Source organism: Stigmatopora argus, chromosome 10 (assembly GCF_051989625.1).
Source record: "Stigmatopora argus isolate UIUO_Sarg chromosome 10, RoL_Sarg_1.0, whole genome shotgun sequence".
Classification (NCBI taxonomy): Eukaryota; Metazoa; Chordata; class Actinopteri; order Syngnathiformes; family Syngnathidae; genus Stigmatopora; species Stigmatopora argus.
This window is the reverse complement of record NC_135396.1, coordinates 13,174,322-13,197,833: the sequence shown is the minus strand read 5'-3', so window position 1 is coordinate 13,197,833 and position 23,512 is coordinate 13,174,322. Positions and strand designations below refer to the sequence as shown.

The following is a 23,512-nucleotide window of genomic DNA, read 5'->3' as shown; positions in this document are numbered from 1 at the left end:
GTCATCTTTTGACCCTTTAATCTTCTTACTAGCTGTTTCAATTTAAACAAGAGGAAAAAAAATATTTTTTCGATTGAAGAACAAAAAAGACGAACTGAGTTCAGAGTATAGGAAAAAAATGTTTCACAGGGGGAGGAGAAACAAGGAGGGAGGAGGAGAGACTGAGTGGGGAATTGCCACTCAAGTCTCTCTTCTGCATTTCCTTATTTCCCTCTTGTTTAAGGGAAGTATCAGTTAAATTGCTCTTTGACAATTCCACCAAAGGTAAGTGACAAAGCCACATACACATACGCAAACCCCACCACTCCACAACTACACGTACACACCGAGGATGAGAGCTCAGAAAAGCTACTAGGTATGTTGTCCAATCTGTTTTTTCAGAACATAGCTCTCTGTGTGTTAGGATTTGGCTCTCTATCATGCATCCAAGAGTAGAGTACTTTAACCACACACATTTATTTTTGGTCCTTCATCCTTGTGTCTCCAGTTTGGCTTACTACACAGAACCACAGTACTCTGGTTACGGAGCGAAGCGCCGTGCCCTTCTTACCAGTTAACCCTGAGTACTCTGCCACGCGAAACCAGGTAAATCATTCATACCCATACTTTTATTGATGTATGACAAAAATATTGCACATGGGTAAAAAAAGAAGGCAGCCTGGGAGTTTTTTTTTCTTTTTTATTTTAAGATTATGAGTGTGTAACCGACAGCTGTGAAAATGGGGTGGAGCTGCAACCCTTTTTCCACTTTCTCTCGCTCTTATGCACATGCTGAATAAGGATGTAATCCTTTTTTTTCCCCTCAGATTTTATCCCGGTCTGCATTGCTTGTTAGTGCAAAAATGAACTCTTTCACGGTCATAAATGTTTACTGTTTTTTCACGTTATTTATGTCTCTGGTTTGAATGCTAATAAGATGAAAGAATAATAGTTCTTGTTTTCACAGAATGGTCAAGTAAATTGTCTTATTTTCCATTTCAAGCTTTTTACTCCTGTTTGTGTAAATGCGCTGAAAAGATGTAATGCGTTTGTGTCTTCCAAACATTCATTCGGTAAGACTGTATTTTTCCACAGCAGATGGTCGTTGACCACATTAATCTCACTGGCAGTGAACCATGAGTTTGAGCAGGATTTTTTTTCAAAGCTAAAGACAGTTGATGCATTCGAAGTCAATTTTACTCCAACCTAAGTTATGAACTTTAGAATTGTGTTCATTTGTACCATTTTCTTTGTTTATTTCTCAGGGCCGTCAGAAACTTGCACGTTTTAATGCTCGGGAGTTTGCCACGCTCATCATTGACATCCTGAGTGATGCCAAAAGGAGACAGCAGGGGAAAGGTCTTAGCAGCCCAACTGGTAAGAAAGTATTAAGAGGATTGTAGAAGAAAATGCATACCATATTTTGTTTAAATTTATTATTGAAAAATTAGTTCTAAAACATTTCTAAATAATGGTGATCTAATATGGCTAACACCCACAAGTGTTGGCGGCAGTCTGAAACGCTTGTAACTTTATAGTGAAAGGACATTTTCAAGATGAGTCTTAGGCATTAATACGATTTTTCAGGCACGTACTCTACTTACGAATGCCTCTAAGTACGAAAGTTTCAGGTTACAATTTTTTTTTATATGCAAATGAGTGACTCGAGATACGAAATAGATCCAAGTTACGAAATCCCCAAAAGTAAATGCCCTTCCTTATCCGTTCTTTTATTTTGAATTCCCCTTATTAAGCGATGAAAAACTGTACAAATGCAACTTATGATATTGTGCTGTATATATAAGTTTATATTCTCCTCACAGATCCGTTGGATTTGGGATTTGATGATGACCAGCATGACTATGATAGTGTAGCCTCTGATGAAGATACAGACAGTGAGCTAACCACTCAAAATAATAACAACACACAACGCAACAATCGTGCAAAGGTACCTGAACAAAACCCACGTGAAGAAAAACATTATTTGACTTGTTTTAAATACTGTATAAGACAACCAGCTTATCAATGGTTTCTTTCATGACTGCATGTCCCAGCATGCTACGCAGGGCGTGGCCTATGTGAGTACTGCCACATAGCCCCTAAGTGACATCAGCGTCACATTTAGGGCCCCGTCAGAGAGTCATTGTTCATACAGAGAAACAGGAAAGGGAAAAACTAAGTGGCACTGGCAATGCGCAGAAATGCATTCCTAATGAAAAATCATAATAGTCCACTATTGGATCATTGGATAACTTTATTCATCCCGTATTCGGGAAATTTCGTTGTCACAGTAGCAAGAGGGTGAGGATGCAGAAATAGGAAAAGCATTTTAGACATAAATAGATAGGTAATAAGTAAGTTAATAAATAAATACATGAATAAATATATAAATAAATAAGTATGTTGCTGATATATATATATATATATATATATATATATATATATATATATATATACATACATATACATATACACATACATATACGCATACATATACACACGTGTGCATACACATATATACATACATACACATGCATATATAAGCACATATATACATACATACACATGCATATATATAAGCACATATATACATACATACACATGCATATATAAGCACATATATACATACATACACATGCATATATATAAGCACATATATACATACATACACATGCATATATAAGCACATATATACATACCTACAGATAGATGTACTATGCCACATAAATTCATTTCTAAATAAATTTTCTTTTTTTGTCTCCGCTTAAAATATGCATAATACTTTAGTGAACTGCATGCTACATTTCAAATAGGACGATTTAACGTCGAAATGTGTTCAATAAAGTCATTTGCCATAATTGCTATATATTCTTAGTTTGCCTGTTTGAAATCATACACAATATTTATGAGCAATGTGTGATAGATATACTTGTTTTGGGTTACTTTTTGAGAGGGCTGTCAAAGTGAGTGAAGCATGTCCTAAGGTCAGAGGAAGTAGAAGCGTATTTTGCATAGAGACAAAAAACTGAATCTCTTCTGTGTGTGTTGAATCAGCTGCAGCTCTGGATTTCACGCAGTTGTACATTTCTTACTTCTCCATGCAGCTAAATTCAAAATGATTTTAAAATCCATGTGCAAACAATGTAGAGATGCATTCTATTCGATATTTTTATTTGTATATTTGTAGAGAATTGACTTAAAAGTACTGTAATGATACTCAGTTGTAGAGCCATAGTTTTTCATGATTTCAGTTTTCCTCCACCACTAATTAAGAACTAGCTAGCGATGCTTGGATCGGGAAAATGTGTTTGACAGAAAGGGGAGGAAAAAACATCTGCCCTGGAAATATTTGGACGGAGGCTTTAATATGTAGTCATTTAAAATTAAACTCACATGAGAGGAATAAAAAAACCTGGAAAAAGTGTATGGATAAACATTGGGTTTCTATTTTATTGAATTAATTACTTTTTTTTTTGTATCTTTCCAATTTACTTTAAATTAGAGTATGGACTCATCTGATTTGTCCGATGGGCCTATCACTCTTCAGGAGTACCTGGAGGTAAAGAAAGCCCTGGCCTCCTCAGAATCCAAGGTCCAACAGCTGATGAAGGTCAACAACAACCTGAGTGATGAACTCAGGCGGCTTCAGAAAGAGGTAGGATGCGGTAAAGAGCTATAACTGGATGAAATTTCAGAACATTAAGTATACACTCGAGGAAATTGAATATTTCTTGTGGCTCTTGACACTGGGGTGTCCTCGTGAACGGAATGATTGATAAATAGATAGGGACATATTAAAACAGATAGGGTATGGTTAGTTCTGACTGGTGGGAAATATGAAGTTGTGAAAATGTGCCTTATGTTTACAGGTGAGACATTGTGAGAAGGATTTTTTTTTGTGGCTAAATATTTTTATGCATAGGAAGAAAGTCAGCTGTGTCAGCCTGCATGTTTTGAAATGATATTCTGAATAGGACTTGGATGAAGCAGAAAAAAGCCTAAATTATTTTGGTGGCTCTAGTATTATTAACTGGTTTAAAAAAATAGTAATAATGAAAAATAACTGTTAATTAATTAGCAATTCAAACTGGAAATAATTTTTCCCTGACTAAATATATATGTACCAAAGGCGGGACTTTGACTATCTTATGAGTGGTATGACTGCAACATTAAACTCGCATAACAAGTAAATTTACATGTACTGAGGATTAAAATACAAGACAAATTTAGTTTACTGAACGCTACCTAAGTTTAATGCTAATATAGAATGGAATACGCCATTCAAATGCAAACTAAAAGTAATATTTTTTTGCATTCGATAAGAAGGAATATTATCACACACAACTGCAAAAAACAAAACAATGTTTACTAGCCCAACACCTCCACTCGGTGCCCACCTGAAACTTATTCGCAACCATTAGTTCCAATCTGTTTTGACACAGTCCCCAATCAAATGTTTGGCTGCCTCACTGTGCTACGAAAGCTTTGAGATCAGAGTGTAACATCCCACGAGGTGTTTATACTATCACAAGTCCCTGCTTTTTTTTAATTTCATTCACGAGTTTCTACCTATATCCAGCCTTTTCATCTTTTTCCACGGGTGATTGGGTATAGTAATGCTATACATGCTAGTACTGTACAGCTGTACTAAATCATCGGACCGTGATGTGAAAACACTGGACAAAATTCCAAAAGATGCCACAATCTGGAATACTTGGAAGAAGAGCTGCCAAATACTATGAATCTTTTGTAGTTTACTATGCCAGGCTTTAGCAAACTACAAAATATACATATTTTACATTAAAAAAAACATCAAGATGTATTTTGCACGTTGTCAAATGTTCATTATTCTGACAGTTAAGTAGCCTGCTCATTCCTTTTCAATGACACGTGTGCATTTTCATCAGTTGTTTCAATCAGTATAGACATTTTAGCTATTCGCACAAAAAGGAAATGTGAGTAATAGTTGATCTGCTGTTTGTGTGTTTTTTTAATTTATTTGCGAGAATTAACTATTGAAAAAATGAAACTATTTGAAAAGCATTAGAAGATAAAATAATATTGAGCTTTCTTTTTGGACGCCTCACTAGTAAATGCCACTTAGAAAAACGGTCACAAAATCTGAAAATTCTCTTTACCTACTACGAAATATATATATATATATATATATATATATATATATATATATATATATATATATATATATATATATATATATATATATATATATATATATATATATATATATATATATATATATATATATATATATATATATATATATATATATATATATATATATATATATATATATATATATATATATATATATATATATATATATATATATATATATATATATATATATATATATATATATATATATATATATATATATATATATATATATATATATATATATATATATATATATATATATATATATATATATATATATATATATATATATATATATATATATATATATATATATATATATATATATATATATATATATATATATATATATATATATATATATATATATATATATATATATATATATATATATATATATATATATATATATATATATATATATATATATATATATATATATATATATATATATATATATATATATATATATATATATATATATATATATATATATATATATATATATATATATATATATATATATATATATATATATATATATATATATATATATATATATATATATATATATATATATATATATATATATATATATATATATATATATATATATATATATATATATATATATATATATATATATATATATATATATATATATATATATATATATATATATATATATATATATATATATATATATATATATATATATATATATATATATATATATATATATATATATATATATATATATATATATATATATATATATATATATATATATATATATATATATATATATATATATATATATATATATATATATATATATATATATATATATATATATATATATATATATATACATACATACATTTGGCAACTCTGTTATTAGTGGCTAGTAGAGCTGGGCGATAAAACCATAGTAGCTATAAGCCCTATATCTGAGTCTCACTGTAATTATGAACGCCGCTGGCGTTGTCCAAATTATAGTAAAAATCAAGGATTCATTTCCCTTTGCCGCTCATCACTCTCAATTTATTAGTCTACTGTCAATGGCAGCCCGGGAATAAGCACTCTTGGGCGGGCATGTCAGCCCGGGAATAAGCACTCTTGGGCGGGCAGATGTAGCAGAACCAAGCCGTGAAATGACAGCAATCGGGTTAAATACATCCTAAAACAGCATTTAATGATCAAATACAAATACTGGAGCTCTTTGGACATTAGAACCGAGCCCAGGGAAGTGAATTCCTCGGTAAAATGTCGCGATGATGTCGCGATAAGGCAAAAAAACGTCTATATACGACCATTCGCCGAACGGGTCAAAATGCTCTCAAATTCGGTCAAATCCAGCCGAAAACAGCGTTTAATGATTAAATACAAATACTAGTATTTGTATATACAATACTAGTATTGTATTTTATTTAAAAGAAGACAAAGGAAATTCACATATTCTTCGTCGTTTTTCCTTTTTTTTTGCTTGGTATTCCCATAGGTATCGTGTATACAGACTAGATGTCCGATGCGCGTTGTGAGTCAACGGAGCTAGACGTCGTCACTTGTCGGCCATTTTAAGAACAGGGCCATTCGCCAAACGGCTCAAAATGCTCTCAAATTCGGTCAAATCCAGCCGAAAACTGCGTTTAATGATTAAATACAAATACTAGTATTTGTATATACAATACTAGTATTTGTATTTAATCATTAGACGCATTTTGAGCCGTTTGGGGAATGGTCGTATATAGACGTTTTTTTGCCTTATCGCGACATCATCGCGACATTTTACACTTCCCTGGGCTCGTTTTTAATGTCCAAAGAGCTCCTGTATTTGTATTTGATCATTAAATGCTGTTTTAGAATGTATTTAACCTGATTGCTGTCATTTCATGGCTCGGTTCTGATACATCTGCCCGCCCAAGAGTGCTTATTCCCGGGCTGACATGCCCGCCCAAGAGTGCTTATTCCCGGGCTGACATGCCCGCCCAAGAGTGCTTATTCCCGGGCTGACATGCCCGCCCAAGAGTGCTTATTCCCGGGCTGCCATTGACGGTAGACTAATAAATTGAGAGTGATGAGCGGCAAAGGGAAATGAATAATTGATTTTTACTATAATTTGGACAACGCCGGCGGCAAGCCGGATTAAAAATCCTAACAGGCCGTATATGGCCCACGGGCCGAGGTTGAAAAACTTGTACACACACGATCTGGGGGCGGGGCGAGCGCGCGAATCCCGTTTCCGCGAAACCTCCGTTCGGCCGAACCTCCGTTCGGCCGGACGACCGTTCGGTGGAACGTCCATTCGGCGACCTGTCGATCTGTCAAACGTCCGTCGGCGAAACATCTTTAGGCGAATCATCCGGCCACGGTCGCCTTCACAATAATTGCAATTTTTCCCCAAATCTCTTAAATTCAGTACACAAAGCTTGATGTATATGTTGTTATATTCAGGTGTATGTTGAGGATTTTCTTTTCACTATTTATTAACAACCTATTTATTGTAGTTTTTTTTATTTATTTTTGAAAGCACGTAGCAATACTGTTGTCAGAGAAAAAAGGTCCTGAAATCGCACTTCATGTTCTATATCTGTCTTCATATTTCTTAAGAAAAAATATTTATTTTCTTTTTTTAAATGGTTTCATATGTAAATCGGAATAAATGCGTTTCTTTGGGCTTAACAACATTCAGACCTCTGCACATTTGATTCTATTAAAAAATCATTTAAAGACAAATAATATTGCTGTCAAAATGCAATTATTCAAAATTAATAATTACCAAGACACTGAATACACATTTGCATTGTACAATGAAATGGGGGTCTTTTACCAGATTCTTGGGAAGATACACATGCACTGCCTAATCATATCCAATGCTTCTTTTACTTTATATGACTAGACCAATTAGAGGTTAAACTATACCAATGACTCTCAATTAACATTGGAATTACAGCCAACTAATTGATTTTAGGAAAATCCAGCATGCTGGGGCTTGTGATTTGCATGTATGCTTAACCGCAAGAATGTTATGGCTTTTTGGTTGAAATCTCTGTTTGTTTTTGGCATGTTCTCATCATTCTGAGAAGTTTGAGTCTATTTCGGTAATTGGGTTTCTCCCACAGTCCAAAGATGAAGTGTTCATATAAGTGGTACCTCGAGATCAACACGCTCGTAACATAACATAAACAAATTTAAATGAACTTGGATTACAGTGCTGACACACTCAAAAATAAATTTAATCTGATTTAACACTAAACTTAATTCTAATTTAGTTTTAAATGTTTATACATTTCTCCTGGGTTGCTCTATTTGCCCCGCCTCCACCCTGACTTTCAGCTGCAGCTAAAAGGAACCTATCGAGGGTTGTTTGCTTTTGTCTTCCCTTCAAAATATTCCGAAATTGATGCACACAAATGTCCTCACAATAGGATAACGCACGACCACTTGCCAACGAGAAGTAGTATATACTCCTCTCGTATTATCGAGCAAGCTCCTCCGCCATTCCGCACTGACTAACGAGGGAAAAAACACTAAAAAAAAATGCAACGCTCCGCCCAGTGCTCGTAGAGACATTACACAAGGGAGTTGCGACCAGAAAGACAGTGCCCATGATGCTCTTATGAGCAGCCTCTCGCGTCCACTGTATGTTCGTATATCAAAATTTGTCTCGTATCTCAAGATATATATTTGCTCAAATTCCTCAAATGTCGGGGTACTTGTATGTCAAGGTATTGCTGTATATATTTTCTAGTGACCGCATTCCTTCCCCAACATCTGGTCCTTGTCTCATCAAGTAACAAACATATCAATGTATAACTTGTCATTACCACACATTTGTCTGTCCCCACTAATGATATCAGTCAGTAAATGAAGTCCTTTGCATCCCTCGACTGTACCAGTGCCTATGAATGTTTGTCTTGACGATTCAGTTGACGCCCACCTCCTTCCCTTCAACCTCCCCATTTACCTCCTCCCACCCCCTGGTCCTCTCCCTCCTGTTATGTAGATCACACGGATGCAGACAGAGAACAGCGCGCTGCGGGGTGGCCAGCATGCTGGGGGGCCAGTGGGCCATGGGGTCGGGGGTCCTGGCGGAGGAGGAGGAGGAACCAGCTGGCTGGCTGGTGGGATGCGAGGAGTAATTGGTGGGGGTCTGGCGCCATTGGGGAAAGGATTTGATCCTACAGTGCCCTCTTCAGCCACCTCACAGTCCCATCCTCACCGGAGAGACCGTCAGGCTTTCTCCATGTATGAGCCTGGGGCTGGTCCCAACCCCGCGGCCCACGGTCCCCCAACCCTGGACCCCCTGGCAGCCCGCCTGCAGCCCCTCAACACGGCCAACGTAAGTTAGAACTCTCCCTTCCTTCTGGTGGCCCTGATTGGCTCTCCTTGGCCTTATTGATGGATGGTAGTCCAACTCTTATTTCACCATTTCTCTTTGAATCATTCTCTTTCTGCACTTCCGCTCGGCATCTTTTTCGTTCAGTGATTGCACCGCTGTATCACCAAAACAAGAAATGTGCATTTTAGTCACTTAACTGGAAAATTGCAAGTGGTGCTATCTGAGGGAGAAAGATTGAAAATTTGAAATGTCCGTTTTTTTCTGATGCCTCCTAACTCTTGTGATGCTCGATTCCTCTCCTACACACATTTGAAGACGTATTTCATGTATCTTTTCCCCTGGTTGAAGAGCCCGTTCTATTTAAGTGCCTCTTAACAGTACAACGTCCCAAAAAACATACGCTTGCATCGACTTGCCACAACATTATGACCACTTGTCCAAGCCTGTATCCATTTTCTGTCTGTTCATTGTTTTATGTTCACAATTTGTTCCGTATTGTGCTTGTTGTACTTGGAGATAAAAATTGACCTCTCAACAATTAGTTATTGAGCGAATATAACATTAGCTACAGCCACTCTACAACTTTTCTACGCCTTTTAAACAAGCCTGCATATATATTATCTGGTCATGTGCATAGTAATGTTGTAGTTGGCCAGGGTACCCAGACGTTTGGTCAACAGACCCAGATGTTTCGTCGAACGGACGTTTGGTCGACGGACAGTTCTCTTTCTCATGATTATAATTTCGAGAGCGAGAGATTACCTGGTTAATCGCTTTCAACAGTAAACTCTCTCTCTCATGATTATAATTTTGATAGCTAGCGAATCCGGCGACCAAACGTCCGGGGACCAAACGTCCGGGGACCAAACGTCCGGGGACCAAACGTCCGGGGACCAAACGTCCGTCGACCAAACGTCCGGTCACGGTTGGCCAGTGTGTGTTTATGCTTAAATCCATTTAGAGAGAGTATATACACTTGCACTTGAAGCCATATGGGACACAATCTGCCTATTTGTTCAGCATCAATCGATGATCGCCATATCGTCATATCTCTTCGCAAAAGACTTACCTTGTTTGTCTTTCTGTCTGCCTCCTCACCTGTCTTTCTCATGCTCACTGCAGTGCAGCCATGCATCCTATGGATGTAAGCATTCTGCCTGTCACTGTTTCGTTTGCCACCCATCTTGACGCTGTGCTTACCCTCTGGTTTATTATGTAATCTAGCAATGGAGTGTCGTGCAATCATAGACAGTCAGTGTCATACTTTATATAACTTTGCACCTGTTAGTTTTGTTGGTATTGCCTACACATTTCCAATTGTTTGCTACTAGTTAGAAGAGTCACTGTTAGAGGGGCTACTGTGTTGATTAGAGTCAGCAAAACCGGCTCTTGCTGACACTTCATCTTTTTTTCCCCCTGCTTTCTCCATATCTCCACCATCAATATCAATTTTCTTCCCTTTCTACTAATATTCTACCCATTATTTTGTCCATTGCTGTCATTCCATACTTCTCCTATATCCATCCCTATGCTCCCCTCTGTTCACAGGTAAGGAAGGGTAGTACGGGTGCTTTAACTTCATATGGAGGACATTTGTCTGGATCTTCTGAAATGAGCCGATATATGGTGAGTTGGTAGAATTTTCATATATGGATACTACAAGAAGGAAAACGGAAGGCCGTTAGTATAGAATAGTTCTTTATCGCCCATGGTGGAAATTCACTTGCCACGGGAGCATAGATAAAATATAGACAAATATAGAAATAGAAATAACAGTAAATACACCATACAAAAACAGAATAAATAGTATTACAATTAATATCCAGAATATTTTTGTGCAGATCGATAGTGCAATTGTTTTCATAACAGGCAGTACTAAAAGTATTATAGTTAATTAACTTTATCCTATATCAAGGGTGTCAGACTCGGGTTGGTTCGCGGGCCGCTTTAACGTCAACTTGATTTCACGTGGGCCGGACCATTTTAGATATAATATTTAGATTTTTTTTAATAAATTGATTAAAATAACTGGATTAAAAGCCCTGAATATTCAGTTTTTTATAGATCTAAAACAATGTTTATTTTACCTTTTTTAAAATATATTTTTAGATTTTCCAAAATGATTTTTGAACTAAAAAAAAACAGAAAAAAATGATAAAAAAATTACAATTATTGATTTAAAAAGGGGAAAATCAGGAAATTTATTATACATCTATACTTTTCATTTTAATTTGATCGTAAAACAGAAAGTCGGCACTCATGATTTACTTTCCCGGGCCACACAAAATGATGCGGCGGGCCAGATTTGGCCCGCGGGCCGCCACGTTGACACGTGTCCTATATCATAATGGGTGACCTGAGAGCATTTCCTTCGATTTATTTGTGAAAATCCCCTCCAAAGTTAGAATAGTTTTTGAATGTTTAATTAATGTTTACTTCCATGAAGTTGTCCTTAATGCAGTTAGTTTTAAGCAGCTTTAAGTATGAAGTTGTTTTTATTACTTTTCATATTTCTGAAATTATTAGTGTATTTAATGAATATTTGTTTTGAGCCCTTCACTAGAGCAGTATAAAAGTTATTGCACAACAATATAGAGTCACGGTTGTTAAGCACAATCGATTCATACATAAAGCACACTCCATTTTAGGGAAAAAGAGGATTGTACTGCAATTGGCTGGAACCTAGTTTGGAGTATACTTTCCCTGCCCATATTAAACTGGAATAGGCTGCATTTTGTTTGCTTGTTTGGAGAAGCAGACAATGCTATTAAGGCCTCAGGGGGCAAGTTCACTTGTCCGAAAAGTTCAGATTTTCCAAGAAGCTACATCTGCAAGAAATCCTCATGTACAATATTGATCCCCATTGACTCACTGAGTGATGCGAGTCCTGCTTTCGTTGAGGTGAAAGGTAATGACACCCAGGGGGTTTGTGTGTCCTTGCCCAGATCTCCAAATCGGATAAGCACGGCAGTGGAACTGACAGCGACTACGACAACACGCAAACATACGACCCTTCGTTAAGGTCAGACTCGCTGCATGATTCACATGATTATTCAAAGACAACAAATTGTACACCGGTGTTTTTTCATTGTGTCAAATGTTATTTATGTTCTGTAAGACTTTTGAGCAGTGAGGGTAAGTACCGTATTTTCCGGACTATAAGGCGTAGTTTTTCTTATAGTTTAGCTGTGACTCGTGTGAAATTATCATTTCACGTGTTATTTTTACACTAAAGCGCAAGAGGGCGCTCTAGGCATGTGTTGAACATTTCAACATTGCTGGTGGGTGGACATGTGGCTTCTGATATGGGGTCGCCATGGCAAACCCGTAGAATCACCTGTAACCTATGAAAGCAATTGAGGTGGGCTTACCAAAAGGATTTAATTTTTTTGTAAAATTATATTCTGCCTGATGTTGCCTCCCCCGTGAATGCAATTCATACTCCACTGTGGCTTATGTTTTCAAACATTATTTATGCATACTTTGGCTAGTGAGACTTATACACAGGTGGGACTTATAGGCAGAAAAATACGGTAGTTTGGAAAATTAGAATGTTCTGAGGTGTTGATGAGTGCATATTTTGTGTATTTTTAGCATGGGTCGCAGTAGCGAGGAGGAGGGACGCGGGGAGGCAGAGGAGGGGAGCCTTGGTGAAATGTACGATCCAGATCCCACCTTGCCGTGCACGGAAGACGTCATACTCAAGACTGAGCAGGTGACAAAGAACATCCAGGAGCTTCTCAGGGCAGCTCAGGAGTTCAAACATGACAGGTGAGTTGCAAAAAAAACATAGATATGACTGTGGAACATAACATTACAATGTGCAACAAAAAGGATGGGGTACTTTGAATCACTGCACAAACTATTGAAATCGTACATGATACATGTTTATCCCATGAATTCAAATAGCAAAAAAAACCAACGTCAGCAGTCGGATAAAAAATATAAGTGAGACTTATTTTTATCTTGTTACTCTGGAAAAAGAAGCATAAATTAATATAATAATATAATATTCTGTGAGGTTATAATAAAGCGGGATGTACGGGGTGAAATCAAATTCATCTAATCTGATCTAAAGACAATTTGCGCCATCTGCTGGCTGTCGTGAGCTCTTAATCTGTTCCACCACTTCTATTTTTTTTAACATTTAAATCAAGGATCTCATACCGATTCTGCAAAGGTCTGCCGTGGGTCCTGGTTTGGTCTGTAGTCCACCCGATCCACTGCCAAGAGTTTAACCAATAGGGTGTCCTCTAAAATAAGTAACATACCCTTCTGCACACACTGCGGCCCTTTGAGGACCGGTTTGAGACCCTTGCTTTAAACATTCGGCATAAGATGTAACTATTTTAAATAATTACCGTACATGGTTTTGAGTGAGAGAATCTTATCGATTTCGGTAAATGGTCGATTGGTCGCCCAGAAGGTTATTGCTAATTACCATTTAAATCGTTGCTCAAATTCCCTAAATACAAACTGCGAATTACTATTTAGTCATACTTAATGCTCTAGTAATTATTAGGCTAAAGAAAAGCTCCAAATTTCCCGGACTTCCATTGTTTTTTATTGTAGAACTTGTTAAGACCCTGACTGACGTAGCTTCTTAAAGGGACAACGCATGTACATACAAACTCTTATACACTCACACGTCGGCTCAGTGAAACTGCTCATGGCCATTGTTGGCTTTTATTGATGCGTAGACAGTGTTGTTTTATCTTGTTTTGTCACCGGTCTTTTGGTCGACCATTGTCGTGGTCCGGGCGACCAATCGACCGCACACGTCGATTTCATTGTATTCGGACACTTAAATGTGATCATTCTCCACAGCTTTGTTCCATGTTCTGAGAAGATCCACTCTGCTGTCACTGAGATGGCCTCACTCTTTCCCAAAGTAAGTAAGCCTAGACTGCCCCCCTCGTTGTGGGTACGTGATTTACTTGGAGTGGGATTGCAGTGGGACTGTCCCCACAGGACAGATGTATGGAAAGCTACTCTACGGCAGTGTTTCCCAACTGTTTCTGCATTGCAAAAATCTCAAGGCTCACCATCATCTGAAAATCTTCTAATTGAAAATATATTTACAATATATTCATTCACATCAAAGTTTTATCAACAGAAATCAAAGAAACACCAAAACGTTTTTCAGCATCTAATTTTTCACACTGGCACGACAAACATTCGATTCATGTGATGTAAAAATGAGTATTGTACCAATGTTATTTTCGTAATTGTATGCCTTTTCTCCCAAAATTACCTTAATCTCTGAATAAAACACAGAGCAGTTTTTGGGTAACACAGACGACTTAAATGTCGCCAAAATTGATGATGATGACTGGAAAACCAAACAACTTCCGGTTCACCTTAGACTGAAAATAAACAACAAAACGAGTTTAATCTTGACATTTTACGATTAGAATCTTATCATATTACAGTGCAGATTTATTGTTTGTCATTTCAATTTTAATCTTGTAAAAGTACTTTTTTTTTTAAAACTACATCAAGATGTCCCTAATGAAGAGTTCTGGCTGTGGTAATGTCTCTTTGCAGCGCCCCGCCCTGGATGCAGTCCACTGTTCGCTCCGCCTGTTGGCTTCCAGTGCTTCGCGTTTGCAGGTGGAATGCCGTAAGGCGGCGCCGACGGAGCCAGGCGCGCCGGCTGTGGACTATCAGCTCCTCACTCAGCAGGTCATCCAGTGCGCCTACGACATAGCCAAGGCAGCCAAACAACTGGTCACCATCACTACCCGCGAGAAGAAGCAGTGACACACGGCCAGATGCTGAGAGAAGAGCTGTTGAGGAGAACCTGGTCAATGCCAGGGAGGGTGAACAGGAACGAGGGGCGGTCAGTGAGCAAGGGGCAAAGAGAAGTTTGGTCTACATGGGAAGGAAGGAATCAGACGGAAATGTTGAGGAGTCAATGAGCGCAGAGTGGGAACGGGATCCCCCGTCTGAAGTTCAGGCTGCGAAATCCCACGTGTAAGATAAATGGCTTTGAGCGCGATGCAAAAAAGGAAGCATGACGGTGCTGATGTATACAGTGAAGCGCCTCCTGACTTGTCGCCATTTTATTTATTCACCCGCCATTGCTCAATAACCACCCCCCTTCAGCGAGATTACTTGGACCAACATTAACCCTGACAGCCCATTCTTGGCTCTCCTCTACATCTTCTCCGGTGTTGGCTCCTGCAAATGCGTTGTTTGTGGTCCATGGAGGTATGTCTTTTATTTTTGGTTCCTTTTGAATGGGCAGATTGGAGAGGAGTCTGCATCTCGAAGACTTACAAAAACACTTACACTGGAATAATTGTGATATATTGATTTGCTTTTCTATTTTAAATCGCTATTTTTACTGATGCTTTTTGTTGTTTGTCCATGTCTCACTTATGATTCTTATTTAGCGGTGCAGGGAGACACTGTTCAAACTTTTACTGGGATTTAATTTTAGGAAATGTGAACAATCCTAAGCATTTCTCAAGCAACCTTTCAAGTGACAGTCACTTAGTGGCTGAGGTGTTTGGATTGAGCCGTCAGACCGAGAACCTTTTGGTCTAAGTGACCTGGATCACATCATTTTTTAATGAAACCTCAATTGTGTTTAGTGTTTGATTTTCTTTCAAACATTTTTAGAAAATTGTTCCTCTTAATATTTGCCTCGTTTATCCTTTCCAGTGAAATCATCTCAGAATTTACACGTATCGACTGTTGCAGTTAAGCAGTCCAGAACACCGTCGCAGGATATGTTTTATTCATTTGTTGTTTGATATTGATTTAGTTTTTACAATTATTTCAGCTGCCTGGTGAGTGCCATCAAATCCCTCGATTGTTTTTGTTGAGGTCTGCCGATTCGTCTCAAGAAACTAAAACGTTGCTGGTTGAACCCTGTGCCAAAGAGTGTAGAATCGAACGAGCCTGTTGGTTTCTCATTCTCAAAATCACAGATCCGCATTCATTAAACCTCACCAAGTCCAATCCAGCACTTTGAGGAGATGGACCACCTTGAGCACTTGAGTTCAATTTTGAAAATGGTCATTTTATCCACTCACATCTGTCGCATGCCTCCGTAGATGAGGGCCGATTGTTTGTTATGCCCTATAAAGACTTGCAATGTATCATTGCTTGATATTGAATGCCTTTGCACACGATCATCTCCTGTTTGACTGGCTGCAACAAAAAAACTCCCATCGACAAAAGCTTCTCCCCTCAATCAAGTTTTAGACTAGAGCCATATATATGAACATATATATTTTCATGCTATATTTTATATTAAGCTGCATTTTAGAGGTGTGTCTGTGATATATTTATGTTTATTTGTTGGCCCAAGCGAGCTTTAGGCTGGGAGAGCTTTTCACCGAGCATCCAGTTCAGTTTGGCCTCGTGGGTGTGGCTTACACCGTAGCAGGAACGAGATGGAGCTAGCATGTGCAAACACTTGCACTATTTCCCCAAATTCTCGCTGAATTAAGTCACATCTACAATGTTTAATGCGCTCTTGAAGGTCATAGGTCAAGTGCGTTCGGTGCTAGATGCAAGGGCTGCCATATGTATAGTATGGCGGAATAGAAATAGGTCTGAAGCGTGCTTGGGCTCAACACTACAAGTCATCTCAGAATGGTAAGGGGAAGAGGTCTTTCAAAAAAATGCACATGACACCTCTGTCCCTCTTTTAGTAAACACTCACTGAAGTGTCTCTCGCGTGAATGTTAACCAGTTAAGTCTCATGGTGCCCTGCACACTTTTGTTTTTGCATCTGCACACTTAGCATTTAAACACCCTCAATTGTCATTGGCTGGACCAAGCCTTCCATCAGCCAGTGATTAATTTGAGCCCTCTTGAACCGATGGCTGTGCGTCATGGTCTGCCGCATTGCTGTCCTTTGTGCATCACCCCATGGGCATCAGTTTTGGGAGAATTGTCTTTTAAAAGAAAAACACTAAAAACTGTATAAACGTAGAGATGAAACAGTGACTTCAAAAGGTCAGTGGTAATGGAAACTCATAAGCTGTACATTTGTAATAAATAAAACAAGTTAATTGTACACTTTTTGGTGGTTTTTTTTTTTAATGTAATTATTTATATGGTTATATGAGTGGTTAAAATTCAGTGGTGTACCGTCAGGGCCTGCAAGGCCTTCTCTGCTGGCCTAAAAAATATCTAAATCACAGACTGTTGTTAATTATATTTTGGCCATGAATGCTTAAAATTAAATTAAATACAGACGCTCCCCTACTTACGAACGCAATTGGTTCCGAGCGATTGTTCATAAGTTGAATTTGTTTGTAAGTTGATTCAGTGCTATATTTTGTATTATAATTTATGTTTAAGGCCGATATAAGTATATTGAAGGTTTATATAAGTGCATTTGTATGTTTAAGGCTTGTATAAGTAACACGCATTGGTTTGTACTGAAAAAAAAAAAACATTTAATAAAATGGAGAGAATATGTACAGTACTGTAGAGAGAGAGAGAGAGAGATTTATGTATTAGAAACTGGCCAAAAGAAGCGACCTAATGACGATTGCACAGTTTTCTTCTTTTTTTCATCATAAATGATGCGGTAGCAATGTATGGCATCATTCAATTGATTTGCAAACTTTGTGCAACGTTCAATATTTGGGTCCTGCTGCTCGATCTTTCTGTTTATAAATGGGACTGACGGTCGAACGATTCAATGGCCGTGAAACGCTCACCACTCTCACGCGCATCAAGCTTCGTTATTATTGCCACTCGTTTCAAATGAAATGGCTTGCCTCTTCCTTGCAACTCCCTCAATAGAAGCCTTTAGCTTTTTACCAACCATATTCAATATTGGATGCATGAGATATTTAATGATACAAATGAAAAAGGTTCTTTGCACACTGGAGATACATTCACGCACTTCTGCATTGCAACGAAGAAGAAGGTAGATGCTGGGTGAGCTGAGCTCTCACAGCGCCAGGCGTTGGTATTAGCGGCGGAAAGAAGTACTACTCCGAAAAAGGCGCGAAATACAAAATTGGACTTGCGAACATTTTTGGACTTAAACGCAATTTACAGACATGTTCGTATGTACCGTTGTTCGTAAGTTGAATGTTCGTAAGTAGGGGAGCGTCTGTATATAGTAAGGCTTTTTTCTTTAAAAAATCGACATAGTATAGTAAGGCTAAGAAAGTCGGAGAATAAATCTGACTTCTGGTTCTTCTCCTAGTTATTGCTGTGGTCCAGTGGCAAAAATATTGGTTCAGAACTTGAGGTGGGAATCAGGAGTGAGTTCAATTCCACTCTTTGCAATTCACAAATTGTTTATTGAGGTAATGAAAAGGATAAATATAACTTCCAATCACTTCATTTCAGAAGTCGCTGTGGTCCAGTTGCAAAGACAAACGGTCAGAACTTCTGGTGGACTCAAGTTCAAATCAGGAGTGAGTTCAATTCCACTCTTTGCAATTCTCAAATTGTTTATTGAGGTAATGAAAAGGATAGATATAACTTCCAATCACATCATTTCAGAAGTCACTGTGGTCATTTCAGAAGTCACTGTGGTCCAGTGGCAAAGACAATGGGTCAGAACTTCAGGTGGACTCAAGTTCAAATCAGGAATGAGTTCAATTCCTCTCTTTGCAATTCTCAAATTGTTTATTTAGGTAATGAAAAGGATAAATATAACTTCCAATCACAACATTTCAGAAGTCACTGTGGTCCAGTGGCAAAGACAATGGGTCAGAACTTCAGGTGGGCTCAAGTTCAAATCAGGAGTGAGTTCAATTCCACTCTTTGCAATTCTCAAATTGTTTATTTAGGTAATGAAAAGGATAGATATAACTTCCAATCAAATTATTTCAGAAGTCACTGTGGTCCAGTGGCAAAGACAATGGGTCAGATCTTCAGGTGGACTCAAGTTCAAATCAGGAATGAGTTCAATTCCACTCTTTGCAATTCTCAAATTGTTTATTTAGGTAATGAAAACGATAAATATAACTTCCAATCATGTATAGGCGGGCCGCCTCGTGGTGTAGTGGGTAAGTCACCTGCCTGCGACGTGGGTGTCGAGGGTTCACGTCCCGGTGTCGCCAGTCAACGACTGTATGGTGTCGGCAGTCGGCCGCAGGCCGACTGTCGAACACCACCAGGAACCCCCCCTCCCAACTGTCTTCCGGTCAGCCGAAGGCTGACCGGAAATATTGTTTTGCTGAAAAAAATGACTAAGTCTTTATTTGAATGAAAAAAGGATTACCCATTTACTGAACTACTAGTGTAGTGATTAGTCAAACGAGAGCGGGATTCGAACCCCATCTCCCACATGGCAGTCAAATCCACTAACTTGAGGTCTGTCTGACCCATTGTCTTTGCCACTGGACCACAGTGACTTCTGAAATGAGATGATTGGAAGTTATATTTATCATTTTCATCACCTCAATAAACAATTTGAGATTTGCAAATAGTGGACTTGAACTCACTCCAGATTTGAACTTGTGTCCAACTTCAATTTCAACCCATTGTTCTTGCCACTGGACTACAGTGTCTTCTGAAATGTTTTTTAAGAAAAAAAGGCTTCCTCTACTATGTCGTTTTTCAAGAAAAAAAGCCATGCTATACTATGTCGTTTTTTAGGGGGAAAAGCCATACTATACTATGTCGTTTTTTAGGGAAAAAGCCTTCCTCTACTATGTCGTTTTTCAAGAAAAAAAGCCATGCTATACTATGTTGTTTTTTTAGGGGGGAAAAGCCATACTATACTATGTCGTTTTTTAGGAAAAAAAGCCTTACTATACTATGTCGTTTTTAAAGAAAAAAAGCCTTACTATACATGGTCTTTTTTTAAACAAAAAAGCCTTACTATACATGGTCATTTTTTAAGAAAAAAGCCTTACTATACATGGTCTTTTTTGTAAATAAAAAGCCTTACTATACTATGTCGTTTTTAAAGACAAAAAAGCCTTACTATACTGTGTCGTTTTTAAAGAAAATAAGCCTTACTATACTATGTCGTCTTTAAAGAAAAAAGCCTATACTATGTTGTTTATTATGAAAAAAGCCTTACTATACTATGTCGTTTTTTACGAAAAAAGCCTTACAATACGATGTCGTTTTTTTTAAGAAAAAAGCCTTACAATACTAGTCATTTTTTAAGAAAAAAAGCCTTACTATACTATGTCGTCTTTTAAGAAAAACGCTTTACTGTACATGGTCGTTTTTTTTTAATTAAAAAGCCTTACTATACATGGTCATTTTTTAATAAAAACCCTTAATATACATGGTCATTTTTAAAGAAAAAAGCCTGACTATATATACATAGTATTTATTTTTTAAACAAATAAAAGCTTTACTTTACATAGACCACTTTTTTAAAAAGAAAAAGCCTTACGATGTCCAGCCATTCAAGTCATTTTGCATGCCAGCTTTACGTTTGTACCAAATCTCGGGGTATTCTTTGCTCAGTTATGAAGCACGTCTAATAAGATGATTAAATATTTGATATTATCGTCGACAAGGAAAAAGAGTGTCGCCAAACTTTCGTCAAAACATATACAGACGCTCCCCTACTTACGAACGCAATTGGTTCCGAGCGATTGTTCATAAGTTGAATTTGTTTGTAAGTTGATTCAGTGCTATATTTTGTATTATAATTTATGTTTAAGGCCGATATAAGTATATTGAAGGTTTATATAAGTGCATTTGTATGTTTAAGGCTTGTATAAGTAACACGCATTGGTTTGTACTGAAAAAAAAACATTTAATAAAATGGAGAGAATATGTACAGTACTGGAGAGAGAGAGAGAGAGAGAGATTTATGTATTAGAAACTGGCCAAAAGAAGCGACCTAATGACGATTGCACAGTTTTCTTCTTTTTTTCATCATAAATGATGCGGTAGCACTGTATGGCATCATTCAATTGATTTGCAAACTTTGTGCAACGTTCAATATTTGGGTCCTGCTGCTCGATCTTTCTGTTTATAAATGGTACTGACGGTCGAACGATTCAATGCCCGTGAAACGCTTAACACTCTCACGCGCATCAAGCTTCGTTATTATTGCCACTCGTTTTAAATGAAATGGCTTGCCTCTTCTTTTAAATTTGGATGAATACTTGGATATTCTACAATAAACAAATACATTAACTTACCAGAAGCTTGCCAGCATTCTCCAAAGTGCAGAGTTTAGAGGGTCATCATCAAGCGGGCAACCTGCGAGGAAGATCACCTGGACATGGGCCTGATGCATGCATGCAAAAAAAATATATATCATATATAGAGACTGGAGAGTCAATAGATAGGCTTAGTTGATTTCTTTTTTGGAACTGGTTTTACCTTGATCTGGCCCAGTCTCGAGGGTGTGAGTGTTCTGGGCAGGCATGAAGAGCTAGCTGCATGTTCCTCCTGCTCCTGCTCGACACGTTGCTGAGCCTCCTCCCTCTCACAGCGCCAAGCGTCAAATAGCACTACTCGGAAAAAGGCGCGCAATACAAAATCTAACTTACAGCATCTCTTTCCGAACATTTTTTGACATATGCCACATGCGCAGACATGTTCCTATGTACCGTTGTTCGTAACTCGAATGTTCGTAAGTAGGGGAGCGTCTAATTTATAGCAGATTCAATAGATGGGATTAGGTTTTTTTTTTGGGAACTCGTTTTACCCTGATCACACAGGAAGAGCTGCATCTTGATGCTAAACAGGGAAAACCTGATTTAACCAAGCTATTTGGGAGTTGCCAATAATTATTACAGGAAATAGATATCTTTCAAGAAATTTAATAAACGATCAAGAAAAATAATGAACGAAAATAAGTTAACGAGTGATCAATGCTATTTTCATTTTTCCAGACAAGGTGATTAAATATACAGACTGACATTAACAGCTAGGAGAAAGTTGGCTTAACGATATTTGTATAAATGATTTTTTGTGAAAACAGAACAATTACAAATTGGAAACGGGTATTTAGCACTCGCAGTGAAAACTATCATTACATACAACACATCAGGAACTAAGTCGTGCCTCTGGATGTCATTTTTGAGTGAGCATTTACCCAGCAAACTGTCCGTTGATGTCTCGGGTTTGATTAAATTAAAAGACTTTCTACACGACTCAATAATGGAGAGAAAATTGACAACTTTTTAAGTCCAATGGGAATCGTAATCGTGACACTAATGCTAAGCTCGTCACATACGGCACACAGCCGGTGTGAAAAGGAGCCCAAACTTAAATTATCAACAGCGTGTTCAACCTGGCATTAAGCTAACACATTTGTTGGCTCAATTGATTCCTAAAAAAAATCGCGTAGCATGATAAAAATGCACTTACGCCAGTGAATTGCTCAAAGCCTTACCTCGTTGGCATGCTAGTTGCCCATCAGCATGGAAAGGCTGAGGCAGTTCGAAAGGACGCGATACTGCACATCTGCATAATTTACGCAGCTGCGTCGACAATTGTCGTAACCACGCCCATAATGTCCTGCCATATTGAATGTGGAAAAGATGGTAGCTGGCTTACCGTGCTCGACGAGGTGGTTTGTCCTCCCAACTCAATGTCCATGTTTAGAAGACGACGTAGAATAGTCGTGATTTTTGTGGTCTTTATGCTATAAAACACTGTTTGTCAGTACATTAATTTTATCAAATATTGAGTAACAATTTTACATCAACTCACCTTTATTCCAGGCCATATTAGTCCATTAAAAATGTAACATTTGAAACAAAGAATGCTTCATTGTCTCATCTCATTTTCTGAACCGCTTTATCCTCACTATGGTCGCGGGGGGTGCTTGAGCCTATCCCAGCTGACTTCAGGCCAGAGGCGGGGGACACCCTGAATTGGTGGCCAGTCAATCACAGAGCACCCGGAGCCCACGCGGGAGAACATGCAAACTAACCACTCAGCTGCCCAGCCACCCAGGTTATTATTGATGCTGAAAACCTGTATATATTTCAAAGAGGACTACCAAAAACTATTTTTTTTTTTTATCACTGAATTCCCAACTAAAATGTCAAAGGTAAAACCCAAAGTATTACTCAGAAACAATATTTAAAAAGGAAAAGG

At 37.7% G+C, this 23,512-nt stretch overlaps 1 protein-coding gene across 5 annotated transcripts in view; it reads left to right on the top strand.

The window, feature by feature from the left end:
- Positions 1–17,534, top strand: part of git1 (G protein-coupled receptor kinase interacting ArfGAP 1) — a 68,780-nt gene extending 51,246 nt beyond the window's left edge. For 3 of the 5 annotated variants that reach the window (XM_077612249.1, XM_077612248.1, XM_077612247.1), the window contains 10 exons: positions 488–585; positions 1,245–1,356; positions 1,803–1,927; positions 3,482–3,634; positions 9,164–9,499; positions 11,048–11,125; positions 12,445–12,521; positions 13,094–13,270; positions 14,327–14,390; positions 15,047–17,534. In XM_077612249.1, coding sequence (XP_077468375.1) covers positions 488–585; positions 1,245–1,356; positions 1,803–1,927; positions 3,482–3,634; positions 9,164–9,499; positions 11,048–11,125; positions 12,445–12,521; positions 13,094–13,270; positions 14,327–14,390; positions 15,047–15,262 — 1,436 coding nt within the window. In that variant the 3' untranslated portion in view covers positions 15,263–17,534. The remainder of the gene's footprint in view (positions 1–487; positions 586–1,244; positions 1,357–1,802; positions 1,928–3,481; positions 3,635–9,163; positions 9,500–11,047; positions 11,126–12,444; positions 12,522–13,093; positions 13,271–14,326; positions 14,391–15,046) is intronic. The other 2 variants (XM_077612251.1, XM_077612250.1) reach the window with 1 other exon arrangement.
- Positions 17,535–23,512: the final 5,978 nt, after the last annotated feature.